This window comes from Crassostrea angulata, chromosome 7 (genome assembly GCF_025612915.1).
Source record: "Crassostrea angulata isolate pt1a10 chromosome 7, ASM2561291v2, whole genome shotgun sequence".
NCBI lineage: Eukaryota > Metazoa > Mollusca > Bivalvia > Ostreida > Ostreidae > Magallana > Magallana angulata.
In genome coordinates, this window is record NC_069117.1 from 19,889,942 (window position 1) to 19,906,906 (window position 16,965).

Below are 16,965 nucleotides of genomic sequence, written 5' to 3' on the forward strand. Positions count from 1 at the left end.
TTTGTTGAAACACTAGTGAACCGGTATATTGAAGGCCGTCCAACGTGACCAACCATACAACATTTTTACATGAAGTATCAAGACCAATTTATACACTATTTTTTTACTACCTAATAGTTATAAAACTTTGCCAATTTCAGTAATTCTTCCAATTAAGATTGATCAGAATTAATTTTATGATATGTTAGAGCAGATAGCTTTGGTGTTTAGACTGCACAGTATACCACTCATAGCTTGAAACTCGAGTGGCTCTTGTGCTATTGCATGTAACATGATAGTGACAATGCTAATAAACTGAAAAGAACTAATCTTTTTGTGTATACTCTTCAGTTAAGTATATCAGACATTATGGATGCATGACTACCATGTGTTTAATGCAGTTAAATACAGTGTAACGTTTTTGACAAACACTGATGTACTGCTACATGTACTGGTACTATTACAGTTACTAGTACTTTAAAAACACCTACAGAAAACCGCAACTTGGTGCCACAAACTAGTGTCACAAACCACATAAATTGTCACCACCACCATAAATTGTCACCACCACCGCTACCACACACATTGTCACACCACACACATTGTCAAACCACACGTCAGACAGGGAACCTCTCTCATTTCGTCATGGTTTCCACAGTCATTAATGATAGACTTGCAAACAGCCTTGATAACAATCAGGTGTATAGTGGCTTAAAATTGGCTTATCAGACATAACTTAATTACCACTACACAGTGCATGCAGAGTCCATTAAGAGCATACATATGGTGCTGTAGAAGTGCTGTCAAAATCTGTCAGGGCCACTGAAAAACCAGTCCCTCAAAACAAAATGAATGTATAAGCATTCAAATTTTAACAACCTTAACAAATTAATAAATTGTCACAGTACTGATTTCTTAATTACTCAAAAAAAACCAAAACAAAACACCAACCTAAAGTGTTATTCAAAAGTTGAACCTTTATTGGGATTGAATTTATGTCAAAATCTGCTTAGAAAAATCAGATTTGTTAATAAGCAAGTACCGGTATGCTTTCATTGACAATACAAACACGCAAAAACATTTTTTGTAGATGTTTATTTTGTACTAGATGCCTTGTAAAAAGAGGTAAACAAACTTGTTGTTTATCTCATTGGGTGGTCATGACATACTAGTACATGTTGCTTTCAGAACTCCAGTGCTCCTTTTATTAGAGAGTATTGTAATAATGCTGCTGTCAATACAAGTATCGTGCAGGATTTTTTTCTTTAATCATGTAAAACTCTGAATTCCAAACATGAATTTATTACACTTTTATACTTTATTCTCGTAATAAAGTGATTTTATATCTACCGTAGAGATATTGATTTTTTTTTTTCAATTTTAAGGATTTACGATAATACAGTACTAAAGCATTTTATAGACTGTATATCACAAATGGTATGTTTAATTCAACTTTGAATTTTAAAAAATCTGGTTTTGATTCATATTAAGTGCAGAGATCCCAAATTTGCCTGTTACACCTGTGCTGAGTAAATCTGTGTCCTGCTGATGCACAGGCACCTGACATTAATTTTTTTTAAATAATAATTCTCTTTACTATAATAATATTATATTACATATTATTATAGTACGGTACATAAATATATTTTGTCATAAAAAAGAAAATGGTTAACGACAGGTGCCTGTGTCCTGTTGCTGCTAGTACTCATCAGGTAGGGGCACCGTCTCTCTCCGCGTCTCTCTCCGCGTCTCTCTCCGCGATGATTCGATGGTTTGTTGATGGTTCGTTATTGATCGGTAAATCCCACATGCAGTCAGGCTGAGAAGCAGCAGTCAGCCTGGTAAACGCCAGCCCAGCAGACTCAACAGCATGACAAGCAACAGGCAGGATCTGAACCCAGGCTCCCGGATATAAACACACACAATCAGGTAAGGAATTATATATACGGCTCATTCTATTAAAACTTTTCACCCTCTGAAAATTTCATATTTAGATACATGCATATTTTTGGAGGTTTATATCAAAAGCAAACAATGCTTTGAACCAACCAAGAAAAGGGTTTTATTTTTGTTTCATGCTGTAAGAAATGTTTGATGTGATACTAACTTAAAAAGAATGAATTTAAGTATTTATAATGAATATTTATTATCCCCATCTCCACATTGACAATTTTATGTACTGTAATGGAAAAAATACTGGTTTACCTGAGGTAACAAATTTTTTTATGTAACATCTTTATAGACTGTTAATTTTTTCTAGATGATAAAATTATACAGATCTCAAATATGACCCAAATACACAAATTACACAGAAACTATACACTCAGCATACATAATTTTAGTTTTCAATCTAGGTACTAAATAAAAAAAAAAGATATGAAAAAAAAATGCTTGAATGTTAGATAAGGATTTGAAATGTAAGGATCAGCAAAAATGTCAAAATGGCCAGAATATTTTGTTTTTTGTTTGATTTTTAATTCTATCATGATATTATACTATATGTAGATTGACACCAACCTTGTTTTGTGATATCTTGGAAGCAGATTTTTGCATTGCAATTGTGGCTTTTTTTTTACTATGAATAATGGATAATAGGAACATTAAATTGTTTGTCAATTCAGAATGACTCAGATTCCCCGTGGAAGAATTTCATGCTAATGGCGGAAAAAAAATCATCCAAATCAATACTAAACCCAATCAAAACTATAGTGAACCAATTTAGAAAAAAGGAAACTGATGAAATGAAACTATCCAAGGTGGGTAGGAGTGTTGAAGATTTATAATAAAGACATTTATTTATTTAAATTGAAATAAAAAAGCAAAGGCTTGAATATTCAAACTTCATAGATTCTAAAGAGTGCCACCTAAAAATTTGATTGCTTGAGGTGATGGTTGTGGCAGAACCATGGATTCCCTTAGCTGATTGATTTTTGTCAGTGACAGATTAATTTGTCAGTTCCCTTAATTGCAAATATCTATCAATCCCCTTCAATTTTCTAGAGTTTGTCTCCATCAGACCTTATAACAGGGAAGGGGGCATTTTAAGTCTAAAAGATTGGGATTATTTTTTGTGGAGTATAGATGTATAACAGAGATCCCCAACAGTAATATGCCATGTCATGGCATTATAATTTGGGGCTCTAGTTTTTCTTCTCAGCTAGGAAATATAATTCTTTAATGGATTTTAAAAATTTGCATCTTAAAACAATTAATTGTAATTGTAATATAATTTATTTCCCCAAGATTGATATTTTATTATTATGGACCCTGCATTTTTAATTTTCAATCCATTGATTGTTTGGAAAATCAAGTCTGTCTAAGAAATAATAAATACATGTAATACATTTTTTATCAAAACTCTTGATTTAGTGGGATTAGTACATCAGAGCTACCCTTGATAAAGCAACTTTTTCAAGTTTCGGTATTCACATACAAAGTGCATTGTATATGTATAATGTTTCAGTCCTTATGTTTCATTCATGAATAAACAATGCAAACTTTTGTTTCAAACCCAAGCCACAAAGGATACTAAGCATGTAAAAAAAAAATAACCCTGAATGGTAGCTGATAAAATGTCAACTGCTAGAGATTGTGTTTTCAAAGTTTTTAAGGAATACTTCAACTTATTTAATAACTAAAGGTAATTTTATCTCATTTCACTATAGACTAGATTTTGTCTGAACAATTGCACAACAAATAAGACAGAGGGAATACAATGACGGATTCAGTTTTTACTGGCATTGAGGAACAGTTTATTCACTTTTGCAAATTAGGCCTCATTCAAAGGCTGTTTAGTAAGTGTTTACCATCGAATGATCTAGTGGGAATTGATAGCCCCACAATTATAGGTACTTGGCATCTGTCTGTCTTGGAGTAAGTAGCTAAAGCTGATGGCTACCATCTGACGGGAAGGCTGTCAGAGTGAGGCTTGAACCGCTGGTCTAGCCACAAGTTGTATTTAGTCAATCTGTGCATTGATTCCTGGCTATAGGTGATAGAAAATTAGTGTTGATTGTTATTGAGTAAGGCCACATTATTATGCCATGTTATTATTTATTGAATGAGGGATGATACATTGTTTGTCCAGTCTGACGCAGTAAAACCTGTTCGCAGAAGCTCCTGTATTTGTTATTGGCCTGGTTTGATCATATAATGTCAGTCGTCTAGTTCTTGATTTTATGATGGATTTAGAAAAGTCACTGGTAATGTCTGTTAATGATAATGCAGAAGGTATAAAGGACATTGTTATACAATGTCAGTTTCTAAAAGGTAATCTGACTTTTATGTTTTAATGATGTTTGAGACATTTTGTCGCACATTTGGAGCTGGTATTGTAAGAAGCAAAAGAAAAATCTGGGGTATACTGCATTTTACAATGTCTACTACTTAATCAATATTTCTGGTAGATGACATGATTTTCTCAATTATTTACTCGACATCTAGTTTCATTTAAAGATTTATTTCAAGTTGAAATGGAAACTTAAATGCATGCACATATTAAGAAAATTTAAATATTTTTGTCTGATGAGCTGTATGTAGGTAGCAGGATTATTTTGTGTTTCACAATTCAGAGATTAGCCTATCCTTGATCACGTTGATCCAACAACTCTGTGTCATATTACCTATTGAACTGTATGTAGTGTACGTATCTTTAGGAATTGTAGTGAGAATAACAGGGATGATTTAGTTTCGAGAGAAAAAGGTATTAACAACATCTTGTTATTGTTTTGTGGATAAATCTGCTTCTTTTTTTTTTTGTTTGTTATAAATTAAAGTATTTTTCAGATACATGTAAGTATGTCTTGCAATAAGAAAACTATGGTAATTGAATGAATCTTTCTCATTGATCCTGGCTCATGTAATGAGATTTTTGTCTTTTCAGAATTAATAAACAGGTGTTTTCAAGGTTAATGAAATAATACTCAATATTGCAAACTTGATGTACCGGTATTTTACTACATGTATTATAAACTATAGTATAGGGATGAAATTTGCAAATTTTGAAATCTGATCAATAGGCTTATTGAAGAATGCTGTGTTGTTGCCATAGAAATAGTATTCTATATATCTTTATATGTCTATTGTTACCTAAGTAGTTTTGCTTTTGAAGTCTCTGACTGTTAATCTATATTAAAATAGATGTATGATGTAGGAGAAAGCACTGATTTGTGGTTTTAGTCAGGGTGTGCTGGGAATGTGTTAGGTGCCATAGTGAGGTTCTGTGGTAAACAATCCAGTGCAAACACATTGTCTATCACAGAGAAAATCAGGAAGGTTTTCTTAATCAGACCATCGTTTATCTTTGCAATAGTGGTTGAACTATGCTACTTAATTAGTTCATGTGAATACTTGAAGAATATGTGTTTTTTATGGTGAGTTTTCATGCAGAATTGTGTAAATCTTTGAAATTACACCCTCTTTTCAAGTTATTGTGGCGTACGTTAGGAAAAGTAAAAACTATTTTTACGATTTATGTCAAGATGCCAATTAAGTGCATTGAAAAGTTTAAATCATACGTCTAATATTTTTTAAAAAGTTACCATTTTTGCAAGGAATTCATAATATATTTAATGCTTTATTAGTTGATGCTTGTATGCTAGCTCATAATCTGTGCTTGTAGATAATTCGGTACCTCCCACAGAATATCCATCAACAAATTAATTAAAACTGCAAATCTATTCGATGCCATTAAAAGTGTCTACATAAACATGGCCTTTATTGATAAACTTTATAACCTAAGATATATTTAGTATGTGAGTAAACATATTACATTGATTCCTCTAATGGAAACTCTTTGTACAATATTGTCATTTAGGTTTTCTATTCAGTTGATGAACTGCTTAAGTATAAAGATCCAGTGCTATTTGTCGAAGAATAGATCCATCACTGGATTTCCCCGTATTTCTGTGTTCTGTGATCTGAATGGTGTACTATTGAGCTGTTGCATGCATTGTGTCAATATGAAAGCAGCGGGTGATTTTGTCTGTGTATACACTGTTTAATGGCTGTCAGTAGAAGTTAATTCTGTTTGAATGTTGCTGAAGATTAGTCTGTCCCTTACAATATCAAGATAGATTAGATCTTATTGAGTGTAATAGCATGCAAAAAAGGAGTTATTTACAACACACACCATGATCATTAAAATCTAACTTGTTGATGAAATTAACGTGACTTGGAATATAAAATAGTCAATAGTGTAAGAATATGTATATATAGATTGAATATGATGAATTTCAATGAAAGTTTTAAAGGGGGGGGGGAATCATGTATTTTGTGTTGACATTGTAAATGTAATTGAAGAAGTTTGAGGTGTGGCATATTGATGTTTGTCATCTTAAAATATAAACCCTTTACGGTATTCAAAAGTGAATAATTCTAAATGGTGCAATTCAGCAAATATTTAAAAGGTATAAACAATACACATGAATATTTTTCAGTTCAGGATATTTAGATTGATTGAGATATCTGTAGATTGAATTGTCATTGTTCATCCACGTTTACAAGTATACCTTGTAATGGCTTATTTTTTTTTATGTTTTTCAGCATGACTTTGACACACTGCTGGAGTGAGACATTACCAGGGTGATGGAGTTTCGAGCCGAGAGCCTGGTGACAGTGTTCTTCACAGCTCTCATCCTCGGCTTCAACACCCTCATCCTCCTAGTCATAGTGTGGACAGAATCCATCCGTAACATCAACAAGATCTACTTTGCCTCACTGACCATCTCAGACCTCTGTGTTGGAGTCTTCATCACACCATTTGCAGTGTTCAGTTCCTTCAGTAACTCTTGGATCGTTAATGATGAGAAGTTCTGTCACATAGAGGCTTACCTGCTGGTGATTTTCTTTATCGCAGGTTTGTACTCCCTAGCATGGATCAACGTGGACCATTATCTTGCCATCAGGAAACCACAACGACACAAGGTTGCCATGACAACAACTCGATCCCTATGCTGGATCATATTTGTTTGGATTGGGGCTGTCAGTTTCTGCAGTCCAACTCTGTTTTCCTTCAAAAAGCAAGCCAAGTATTATGAGGAGGTTTTTCTCTGTACCATTAATGCCGGTTCTCACAAGCCGTATTTTGTGACTGCTGGGATTCTGGTAATTTTGCCCGCATTTTTTGCATTGGTTTCTACCAATGCATACCTCTTCACCAAGTCATTCCGAAAAAAGAGGCACATGTATCAGACTATTCTGATAGATACAGCCTCGCGACCAAATAACTATTTTATGAACTTCATCATTTCCATGATATTCCTTATTGCTTGGATTCCATGGCTTGTACTACAAATATATGGAGAGTTTATAGAGAAAGTCTCCGAGTATCCACATTCAATACATTTCTATTTACTATGGTTCGGAATTGGAAATTCCTTTTACAAATTTTTCGTCTACTTGTTGTGGAGTAGAGATTTTCGGAGAGGCCTGCGACAACTGTGTTGTCATAATGACTGTAAATGTTCAAAATGCTCAATGCCGCAGAGTGTGAGTTTAAACTTTGTCACAGCCAATGCTGGGAAGTAATGGAAGACTCCTCTGACAAAAATGCTTTCAATTTTATTTCGGTTTTGGCAAGATAATGGGTGTCTGGATTCCCATTTACTGTAAAGCAGTGTTGAGATTTAAATTTTCTGTGAAAACAGGATCTATATTGAGATTAACACGTTTATATAAGATAGCAAAGTAGCAAATTATGTAAAAAAGAGAATTTCTAAATCAATGGTTTGTTTCACATACCAGTGTATGACAAAAGTTAACAAATGAAGTACCTCATTAAATAGTTGGTCTAGTAGGCAGTTAATCTCTTTCTCAGAGACACAGAAGCCCAAAATCTTTGCCTTATATGTCTATGAAAGATAATCTAGTTGTACTTGATAATTGCAAACTTAATCTTTTCATTTTCTAGCAATAATTGCAGCTTTCCAGCTTCTGTTAAAAAATTGAAATTCAGAGAAAAGATCTATGTTTTAGGAACTTCACAATAATACCCCTGGTACAATGTATTATTCATTGATCATTTTTTTTCCCTAAAATAAATTGTGAGTTTAGGTTATGTTTGATGAAATATAAATTTACTTAGAGAAAAATCGGTTAAAACTTTGAATTAATATTTCACAAAACAGATTAAAATCTCCTATGCTAGAGTGACATGCTCACTCTAGCATATTTTATGGTATAAAAAGATGATATACAATATGTGCATATTGTCCATGAAATTTCACCTTCCAGAAATATTACCACAGTATTTTTTAATGCGATGTTGTTTTTTCCAGAGTTTGAACTTGCATATGATTTAATCATTATGATGTGCAAAGGATGTGGATTTTTCACATCATTTTATGATGTTTTGACACATGACTATACATGACATGTTATTTCTCAGTTCATTGGCATAAGCTTGCTGTGATGTTATAGATTTGTACTGTGATAATACTGAAAATTCCAGATTTCATCTTCTCCCCCGAGTAGCCCAAGCATTATACTAGTCTTTCTTCTATGACGGCACTGTTTATTAATCTACACTCTCATCATCATCATCATCACATCTATTGTTATAATTAGTTAATAAATAGCATAAATAATCCCAGTACAAGCACTTAATTGATACACCTAAATGCAAACACCTCATCAAAATCGTACTTTTTTGTTGCAAAATTTCTTCTTTTTATTTCCCACCTACATATATATATTCTAACTCCACTTAACTTCTCTGGCCATCTCTGCACAGCTCGGTAAAACACTTTGAATGTATAGACATAACCTGATGTTAGAATTTTAAACAAAATGAATCTCACTTTCCATCAATTTAAGTATCTGCTAGTAGACAGCCTTGTTACGTCTCTTCTCTGGTATATTTTAGAGTAAATCATTGAATTTAATGAAGTCAAAGTCCCTAAAACTATCGAATTTTAAAAAACAAAAAATCTGTTGGTCTTTAGTAACAAAATTTAAAATGAAATTGAAAGATCTGATAAATATGATTTTTTAAACTCTAAATTGAACTTCAATTTGATATTTCTCTCTCTCTCTCTCTCTTTCTCTCTCTATATATATATCAAACCACACATTAGACTGTCTTGCACATCTACATGTACATCATATCATGTGTGAGTCTTGAGTAAATCTTCGTGGCTTTTTATGAGTGACAAATGAGTGTCATTTCAGGTAATGTATTATTCTCAATAGTTCATGCTGGTTATCTATCAAGCCAAATCAGTTTTATATTCCTCCCCCCCCCCCCCCCTTTAGAGAAAATGGGTTGACAAATTATTGTACAAAGGTCTATGTAATTATTTAATTTAATTCAAGTTTTGTAGATGATATTAATTGTACTTGTATATCCATTTTCTTTTAATTTTTCAATTCACATATACAATGTTTTTATGATATGTATACATGTATGTACATTAAAAATGTTGATTCTTTCTTATATCATTTTTAGCTCACCTGAGCCAAAGGCTCAAGTGAGCTTTTCTGATCACAATTTGTCCGTTGTCTGTCGTTGTCGTCGTTGTCGTTGTCGTCGTTGTCGTTGTTAACTTTTCACATTTTCATCTTCTTCTCAAGAACCACTGGGCAGATTTCAACCAAATTTGGCACAAAGCACCACTAGGTGAAGGGGATTCAAGTTTGTTCAAATGAAGGGCCACGCCCTCTTTAAAGGGGAGATCATTGAGAATTATTGAAAATTTGTTGGTATTTTTCAAAAATCTTCTTCTCAAAAACTATTTGGCCTGAAAAGCTAAAACTTGTGTGGAGGCATCATCAGGTAGTGTAGATTCAAGTTTGTTCAAATCATGGTCCCCGGAGGTAGGGAGGGGCCACAAGAAGGGGATTAAGTTTTACATAGGAATATATAGAGAACATCTTAAAGAATCTTCTTCTCAAAAACTATTTGGCCAGAAAAGCTCAAATTAAAATGGGAGCATTCACAGGTAGTGTAGATTCAAATCTGTCCAAATCATGGTCCCCAGGGGTAGGGTGGGGCCACAATTGGGGGATCAAGTTTTAAAAAGGATTATATAGAGAAAATCTTTAAAAATCTTCTTCTCAAAAACTATTAGGCTAGAAAAGCTCAATTTCAATCAGAATCATCTTCAGGTAGTGTAGATTCAAGTTTGTTCAAATCATAGTCCCCGGGGGTAGGATGGGGCCACAATTGGGGGATCATGTTTTACAAAGGAATATATAGAGAAAATCTTTAAAAAGCTTCTTCTGAAAAACTATTAGGCCAGAAAAGATCAAATTAAAATGGAAGCATCCTCAGATAGTGTAGATTCAAGTTTGTTCAAATCATGGTCCCCAGGGGTAGGGTGGGGCCACATTTGGGGGATCAAGTTTTACATAGGAATATATAGAGAAAATCTTTAAAAATCTTCTTCTCAAAAACTGTTAGGCCAGAAAGCTCAAATTTGAGTGGAAGCATCCTCAGATAGTGTAGATTCAAGTTTGTTCAAATCTTGGTCCCTGGGGGTAGGGTGGGGCCACAAAAGGGGGATGAATTTTTACAAAGGAATATATAGAGAAAATCTTAAAAAATCTTCTTCTAAAAAACTATTAGGCCAGAAAAGCTCAAATTATAATGGAATCATCTTCAGGTAGTGTAAATTCAAGCTCGTTCAAATCATGGTCCCCGGGGGTAGGGTGGGGCCAAATTCGGGGGATCAAGTTTTACATAGGAATATATAGAGAAAATCTATAAAAATCTTCTTCTCAAAAACAATTAGGCCAGAAAAGATCAAATTAAAATAGAAGCATCCTCAGATAGTGTAGATTCAAGTTTGTTCAAATCATAGTCCCTGGGGGTAGGATGGGGCCACAATGGGGGATCAAGTTTAACATAGGAATATATATTAAAAATCTTCTTCTCAAAAACTATTAGGCCAGGAAAGCTCAAATTTAAATGAAAGCATCCTCAGGTAGTTTAGATTCAAGTTTGTTCAAATTATGGTCCCTGGGGGTAGGGTAGGGCCACAATTGGGAATCAAGTTTTACATTGGAATATATAGAGAAAATCTTTAAAAATCTTCTTCTCAAAAACTATTTGACCAAGAAAGCTCAAATTGGCGGGTAACCATCCTCAGATAATGTAGATTCAAGTTTGTTCAAATCATGGTCCCTGGGGGTAGGGTGGGGCCACAATGGGGGATACATTTTTATACATAGAGAAAATCTCTAAAAAAATCTTCTTTTCAAAACTATTAAGCCAGGAAAGCCCAAATCTGAGTGAGAGCATTTCCAAATCGTATAGATTTAAGTTTGTTAAAATAATAGTCCAGTGGTATGGTGGGGCCACAGGAATAGGAATATATAGAGAAAATCTTTAAAAATCTTTGTTTTTAAAGACCATTTGGCCACAAAAGCTATAGCTTGTGTAGAGGCATCCTTGGGGAGTGTAAATTCAAAATCACAGTCCCTAGTGGTAGGGTGGTGCCGTGATGGCGGTTTGAATTTTTACATAGGAATATATAGAGAAAATCTTTAAAAATATTCTGGGATAGTTTTTCTGTCCAAAACTCAGTACTTAGTGTGAAAGCACAGGTTATGCAGATATAAGTTTGATGAAACCATGATACCCTAGAGAAAAGTGGGGCCACAAAATGGGGGGGGGGGGTATAAAGGAATAGAGAAAAATCTTCTTACAGGTACAACAACAAAAGGGGCTTGGTATTTACCAAAAGAAAGAGGTGGAAAAAAATTGGCAGATTTTCAATTATTTTTATCAAGATCTAATGTACTTAGTCGTCAAGATAGTTTGATACTGTAATGCTAATTTGATCAGGATTAAGGCAATTGTTGCTCAGGTGAGCGATGTGGCCCCTGGGCCTCTTGTTTATAAATGATGTACTATTCCTTGTAACCAAAATTCCAGATTTTACAAAGGATGATAATACGCTGTTCTTGGTATGAACTTATAGAAATGGTAACGTCTAGCATCTATACATATTGTAATCTGTAAAATGTTTTTTATGCCATTTGTATTACTTTGTACGGCGTGTGTCTCATTGTTTAAGAAAATCAAATACTTCTGTTGTACATGTATTAATTTCTTTTGTTGGTTGCGTGGGAAAGGTGTAAGTTTAAATGACGGTGCTGAATTTATGATTTGATAAGATCAAGGGATGGTGCACAGATGGGCAAAAATCATATTGCTTTAAGTGCTAGCTTTCAAAGTCACTTGTTTTTATGATATTGTGTACCCCAAAGAAATAAAATGATACTTAAAAAGTGTTTTATTTTATTAACCTCTGTAGTTTCATCCAATCACCAATTTGCATTGCAAAGGGCATCCAAAATTGCTCAATTTCAATATTTATTTTAAACTATGAAATCAACCGAAGAGATTTTCAACACTCAAGCTTTTAAAATGTAGACTCGAATTGCAGATCATTACATATAGAAAAGAGAAAATTATAAAGCACTGGCTCCCTTTTGAAAATGTCGTCAAGAATTCCTTTTCAAAAATTCCCATTTGGTTAATTATTAAATAATCAGTTATGTCATGTATTTGAAATAACTTAATGTATACAGACTTGAAGTCAAAAATTGCTCTAAATCGTAAGTTTTGCTGGTGTTCAGGCAAGTAGTCAGTCATTAATCCCTGCATTACCATTGCAGATACAATTATATAAAGAAAGCTACTCATTGTCATTCATATTGAGTTCCAAGTAGAAGATTTTTATGCTAAAACATTCAGAATTACCCTCTGTAATGAAACAAATGCTAGCTCCTATCCTCAGACCAGTAAGACGCTATTGTAAATCCGCTTAGCAAGGAAATCTCCATCAATATTGAACAATATTCAATGTTTCTGTTCATTCGTATAGTTCAGCTTAATGTTCGTGTTCAGTACAACTAATTTTGGGCAAACATTAGACAAAATGTGTGAGAACAAATGAAAATTTATTGATTTATTTAAGATCTGGTCTTATTTCTACCAGGCCGATGGATTCTTAGGAGACATGACGGGTATTGTACTGCTTCACTTGCATATGTACATAACAATATGAGAGAGCTGATTGCTTGATGTAAGATTGCCTTGGAGCAATATTAAAACTAAAATTTGAATAAGATACAAGAGGTTAGAATACAAACTGCCCAAACTTAAGCCAACTTCTTCTTGGCAATCAAGAACTCCCTGGACCAAATCAATATACAGTGGCTATTAGAAGCTCTCCCTGATGACTTAAAGATTTTCATGATAGATGATGATTAATTTCCTGCCAACTGTAACTTGTCAGAAGGGTGAAGAAAGATCATTAGAAGTAAATAACACTAGATTATTGGATTTACTTCTCCTTCTGAAACAATATGAGTTCTAACATCCCCCATCGTGTTTGATTGCCTTTCTAGCTGATATATTTATTTGTAACAAATTCAGTGGTATACCATGGAATTATTTTAAAGTCATCTGGGTCACTCAGGTGACTGAGTATTGCTATCTGTTTTTGTCTGTCATCGTACGTTTTCAGTCATAAACTTTTGAACATTTTTAGCTTAACCAATTTCAACCAAATTTGGCATACAGCATCTTTGTGTAAAGGGGAAGTAAGAATTGTGAAATTCATGGCCCCTGCCCCCCTGAGGCCTGAGGGTTGGGGCTTAAACTATCAAAATTAATGCAATCTTAAAAAATCTTTTTTACTCCTGGCCATCAAGTAGCCAACCTGCTTGCATGATTGTAATAAGCATTGAGATCTCTGCCAAAATTTTGAAAATCATCGCCCAAGGGTTAGGGGTTCTGGCGCTAGGGTAGGGTTCTTATGATTAAAAAGTGCATGAAAATGCATTAATCCTTTAAAAATCTTCTCCTTTGCTCCTGGGTATTTAGCCAATGAACTTAGTACATAGTACTAAGTACCAAAATTGTGAATTTCATGACCCCTGGGTCAGGGGTTCTTGTGTAAGGACGGGGGATCTAATGATTATATAGTAAAAATACATTACCATAATTCTTTTAAAATCTTCTCCTTTGCTCCTGGGTATTAAATCCAATGAATTAAGAACATAGTTATGATGAGGGAGACTCAGTCTCTTCCAATATTATGAATTTCATTGCACCTGGTTAAGGTGGCTCTATACACCCACAGTTTATTCAAATTTTCAATAGAAGACCACAAAACATATACTTATCAAATATTAAAATGACGATAGGGATACTATAGGTATTTTTAAAGAATTTTTTAATGTTTTTTCGTGTTTTTGTAAAATATTTTTTAAAAAGACAGCTATCATGAGAGAAATCATTTTGTCATATGATGGATATTTCCTTCGGACACATAAAAAAAAATATAACACTTCCTAACATTCAAAAATGTTATTATTGCAATTTTTTTTAGTATTTCCCCAAAACATATTTTTTCTTTTTTTCATATACATTAATAAATGTGAAATAAAAAATTGAATGAAAACAATTGCAAATAAACACAAAAAATATCTAAAATTTTATTTGGTATGAAAGTTCCTCATGTAAGGGTTATCGTTCCTAAGTCCCAAGGCCCAAACACCTTGGGGACTTTTCATTTCTGAGTTGAAGAAAATTTCCTAAATATAATGTTGGAATGATAAATACATGCATATTTCATTATAGACTTTGCCCTGTATAAGTGAATATAATCACTTTAGTGCAAAACTAAGTCAAATAAATAAAGGGAAACATTGACTAGGCTTATAGGATTTATGTATCCCAACCTGAGAGAAATTCAAAGCAACCCTCTCATCCCCGTTAGGTGTCGATATTAATGTGCATTAAAGTATATTATAATTGAAATATTTTCACCTGTTTAGAATTTTCTTTCACGGTATTCAACCAAAAAATACGTTTTAGAAAGTTTTGGAAAGTTAAAAAATTTATTGTTCTCAACGGGAATCGAACTCATGACCTACTGGTTTGTAGTGAACCCACTAACCCACTGCGCTACGGTGTAACATATCGATGATGCTAAAGAAACTCTTTAAAAATTTATACTTGATTTTATTGTTTATTTCGATAAATAATACCACACAACGTGAAGGTGTCACATACCACATTACTTGTAAGTAATGAATTTTCCAATTATCAAATTAAATCTATCCATTTAACACATTTTTCAAAATAGCGGTTCCCATACAATTCACCTCAGTTTAAATCAGCCAATACTGGAAATGCATGATTCCAGATTTACTTTTTTGCGTACTGCGTCATCAAAAAGTGTTGTATAGAGCCACCTTAAAAGCCACACTGCATTTACTCAGGTGGCCGATAAGGCCCATGGGCCTCCTGTTTTAATTTCATGGGGTCAGTTTTGGTGGACTCACAATTTTTTAAAGGTTTATGGAATGTAATTTCATGGATTTACTTGTGCATTTAATGAGTAAAGACTGTATCTCATAATTCAATATAGATCTTTATTTGTGGGTATGGGTTACTCATGAAATCTATAAAAATTGAGGCATCAGGAGTTCTTATAATTCTACAGAGGAAACATTTACTATAAAAATATCATATTATGGTTGAACATTTTATAATTAAAGTTCAACGTTTGTGCACAATTTGCTATTTTTTAAAATTTCCATTTTTTCATGATTTATTCAAATAACAAATACTTTGATATATGGCCTCTTATTGTCTGAATGAATTGGTACTTTACTCTCAGGAAAACAATTTTGAAACAAATATTTGCTTTGATAAGTAATATACAGTCCATAATAGACCCAATCCTGTTTTTATTTGTATTATTTCTTTGTGTCCTTAGGTATGATTGAGGATTGATATACTGGTAGATATAAAGTGATACTGTAAATAAATGCATTGTGTTTCTTAAGTTTGCATTATATTTGATTATCTTTATATAAAAGTTTGATAAATAATGATCTAACTACTAGTAATACATCAGAATGAAATGTCGGTTAATTTGTATCTTAAACCATCCAATGCTGAAAAAAATACTTCTAGGTACATATTAACCTATATATTACACTGCAATATAGAGAAACAGAATTAATTAAGTATTTCATCTCTTTGAAGACTGAATGTTTGAATACGGGGAAAAAACTTCAAATCCCTCTGAAATGATCAATGAAACAGTATAACAATAATGGGTAATAGATGGTCTACAGAGGCTCTAGGAGGGTAATTTTCTTTGAAATTGCGAATGGCAAAGCGTTTACAACAGTATATTCCTCAATGGTGTACTTGAGGTTTAGAATTGCTTGAAATCCTGTTACAAAATTGTTAAGCAGTCATACAAAGTGCTGAATAGTGAGACTTTTCATCTTGATGGTCTCTTCCATTTTCTTCTGTTAATCCTAGTCACATTGTTATTTACTTGGTATTTTAATGCAAGAATTGCATTGAAATGATGCTCATGTTTAAAGTGTATGTATTGCAAATACTTATTTATAAAGTAAAGAAAAATGATAAATATGTACAAAGATAGATCAACACCTAAATATGACACTAAACAATTAAGAACTACTGCATTCTTGACCATCTAAGATTGTCCATAGATTGTGTTTAGAATAATCAGCCTCTAATAACAGTTGTGGAAATTGGAAGGCTAGCAGACACCCTTGAGAGGAGACAGAAGGAGAGCCTGACTGGAATATATGATATGTAACTAATACAGAAGGTGAATGCTTTCCTTTCATAGCATTCCTGTCATGTACACGCTAGCAGATCTTAATTGTATTATTTCCTTTGCCTTCACTTATGGTTTTCTTCTTATTACATGGTCTTATGCTGTCTTAGGATTTCAAAGCTGAATGACGGCAGTTTTTCTTTGGCTCTTGAGGCGTTGTCAGTATCAATAACACACAACATGTGAAGACCCACAGTATTCTCTTTAATTGTTAAAAAGAGTTTCTGTTGTAAATTGAAAAATGCAGAAACAGCTGAATTTGATCTCATGTTATTAGTTTCTTCATCCAATTAGTATAGCTTCACCATTTATCGAATGTGATACAACTAAGGATAAATAATTGATTATGATGTGCAGCTAATTG

The 16,965-nt window shown here is 33.3% G+C and overlaps 2 protein-coding genes across 6 annotated transcripts in view; both read left to right on the plus strand.

Moving 5' to 3' along the window:
- The window catches only part of LOC128192600 (dipeptidyl peptidase 2-like), a 43,575-nt gene that overhangs the window by 3,784 nt on the left and 22,826 nt on the right, over nt 1–16,965 (plus strand). The gene's annotated exons all lie outside the window — the stretch shown is intronic.
- On the plus strand, nt 1,725–9,416 carry LOC128192601 (G-protein coupled receptor 52-like). Of its 5 annotated transcripts, XM_052865395.1 has the most exons (3): nt 1,725–1,908; nt 2,601–2,735; nt 6,523–9,416. In XM_052865395.1, exon 3 carries the CDS (start codon nt 6,565–6,567, stop codon nt 7,504–7,506), a length of 942 nt encoding a protein of 313 aa, XP_052721355.1. In that variant the 5' UTR covers nt 1,725–1,908; nt 2,601–2,735; nt 6,523–6,564; the 3' UTR covers nt 7,507–9,416. The 5 variants fall into 5 exon arrangements, with proteins under 5 accessions (XP_052721355.1, XP_052721354.1, XP_052721358.1 ...); XM_052865394.1 differs by lacking the exon at nt 2,601–2,735 and having other exon boundaries at nt 1,726–1,908; XM_052865398.1 differs by lacking the exons at nt 1,725–1,908; nt 2,601–2,735 and adding an exon at nt 3,304–3,619.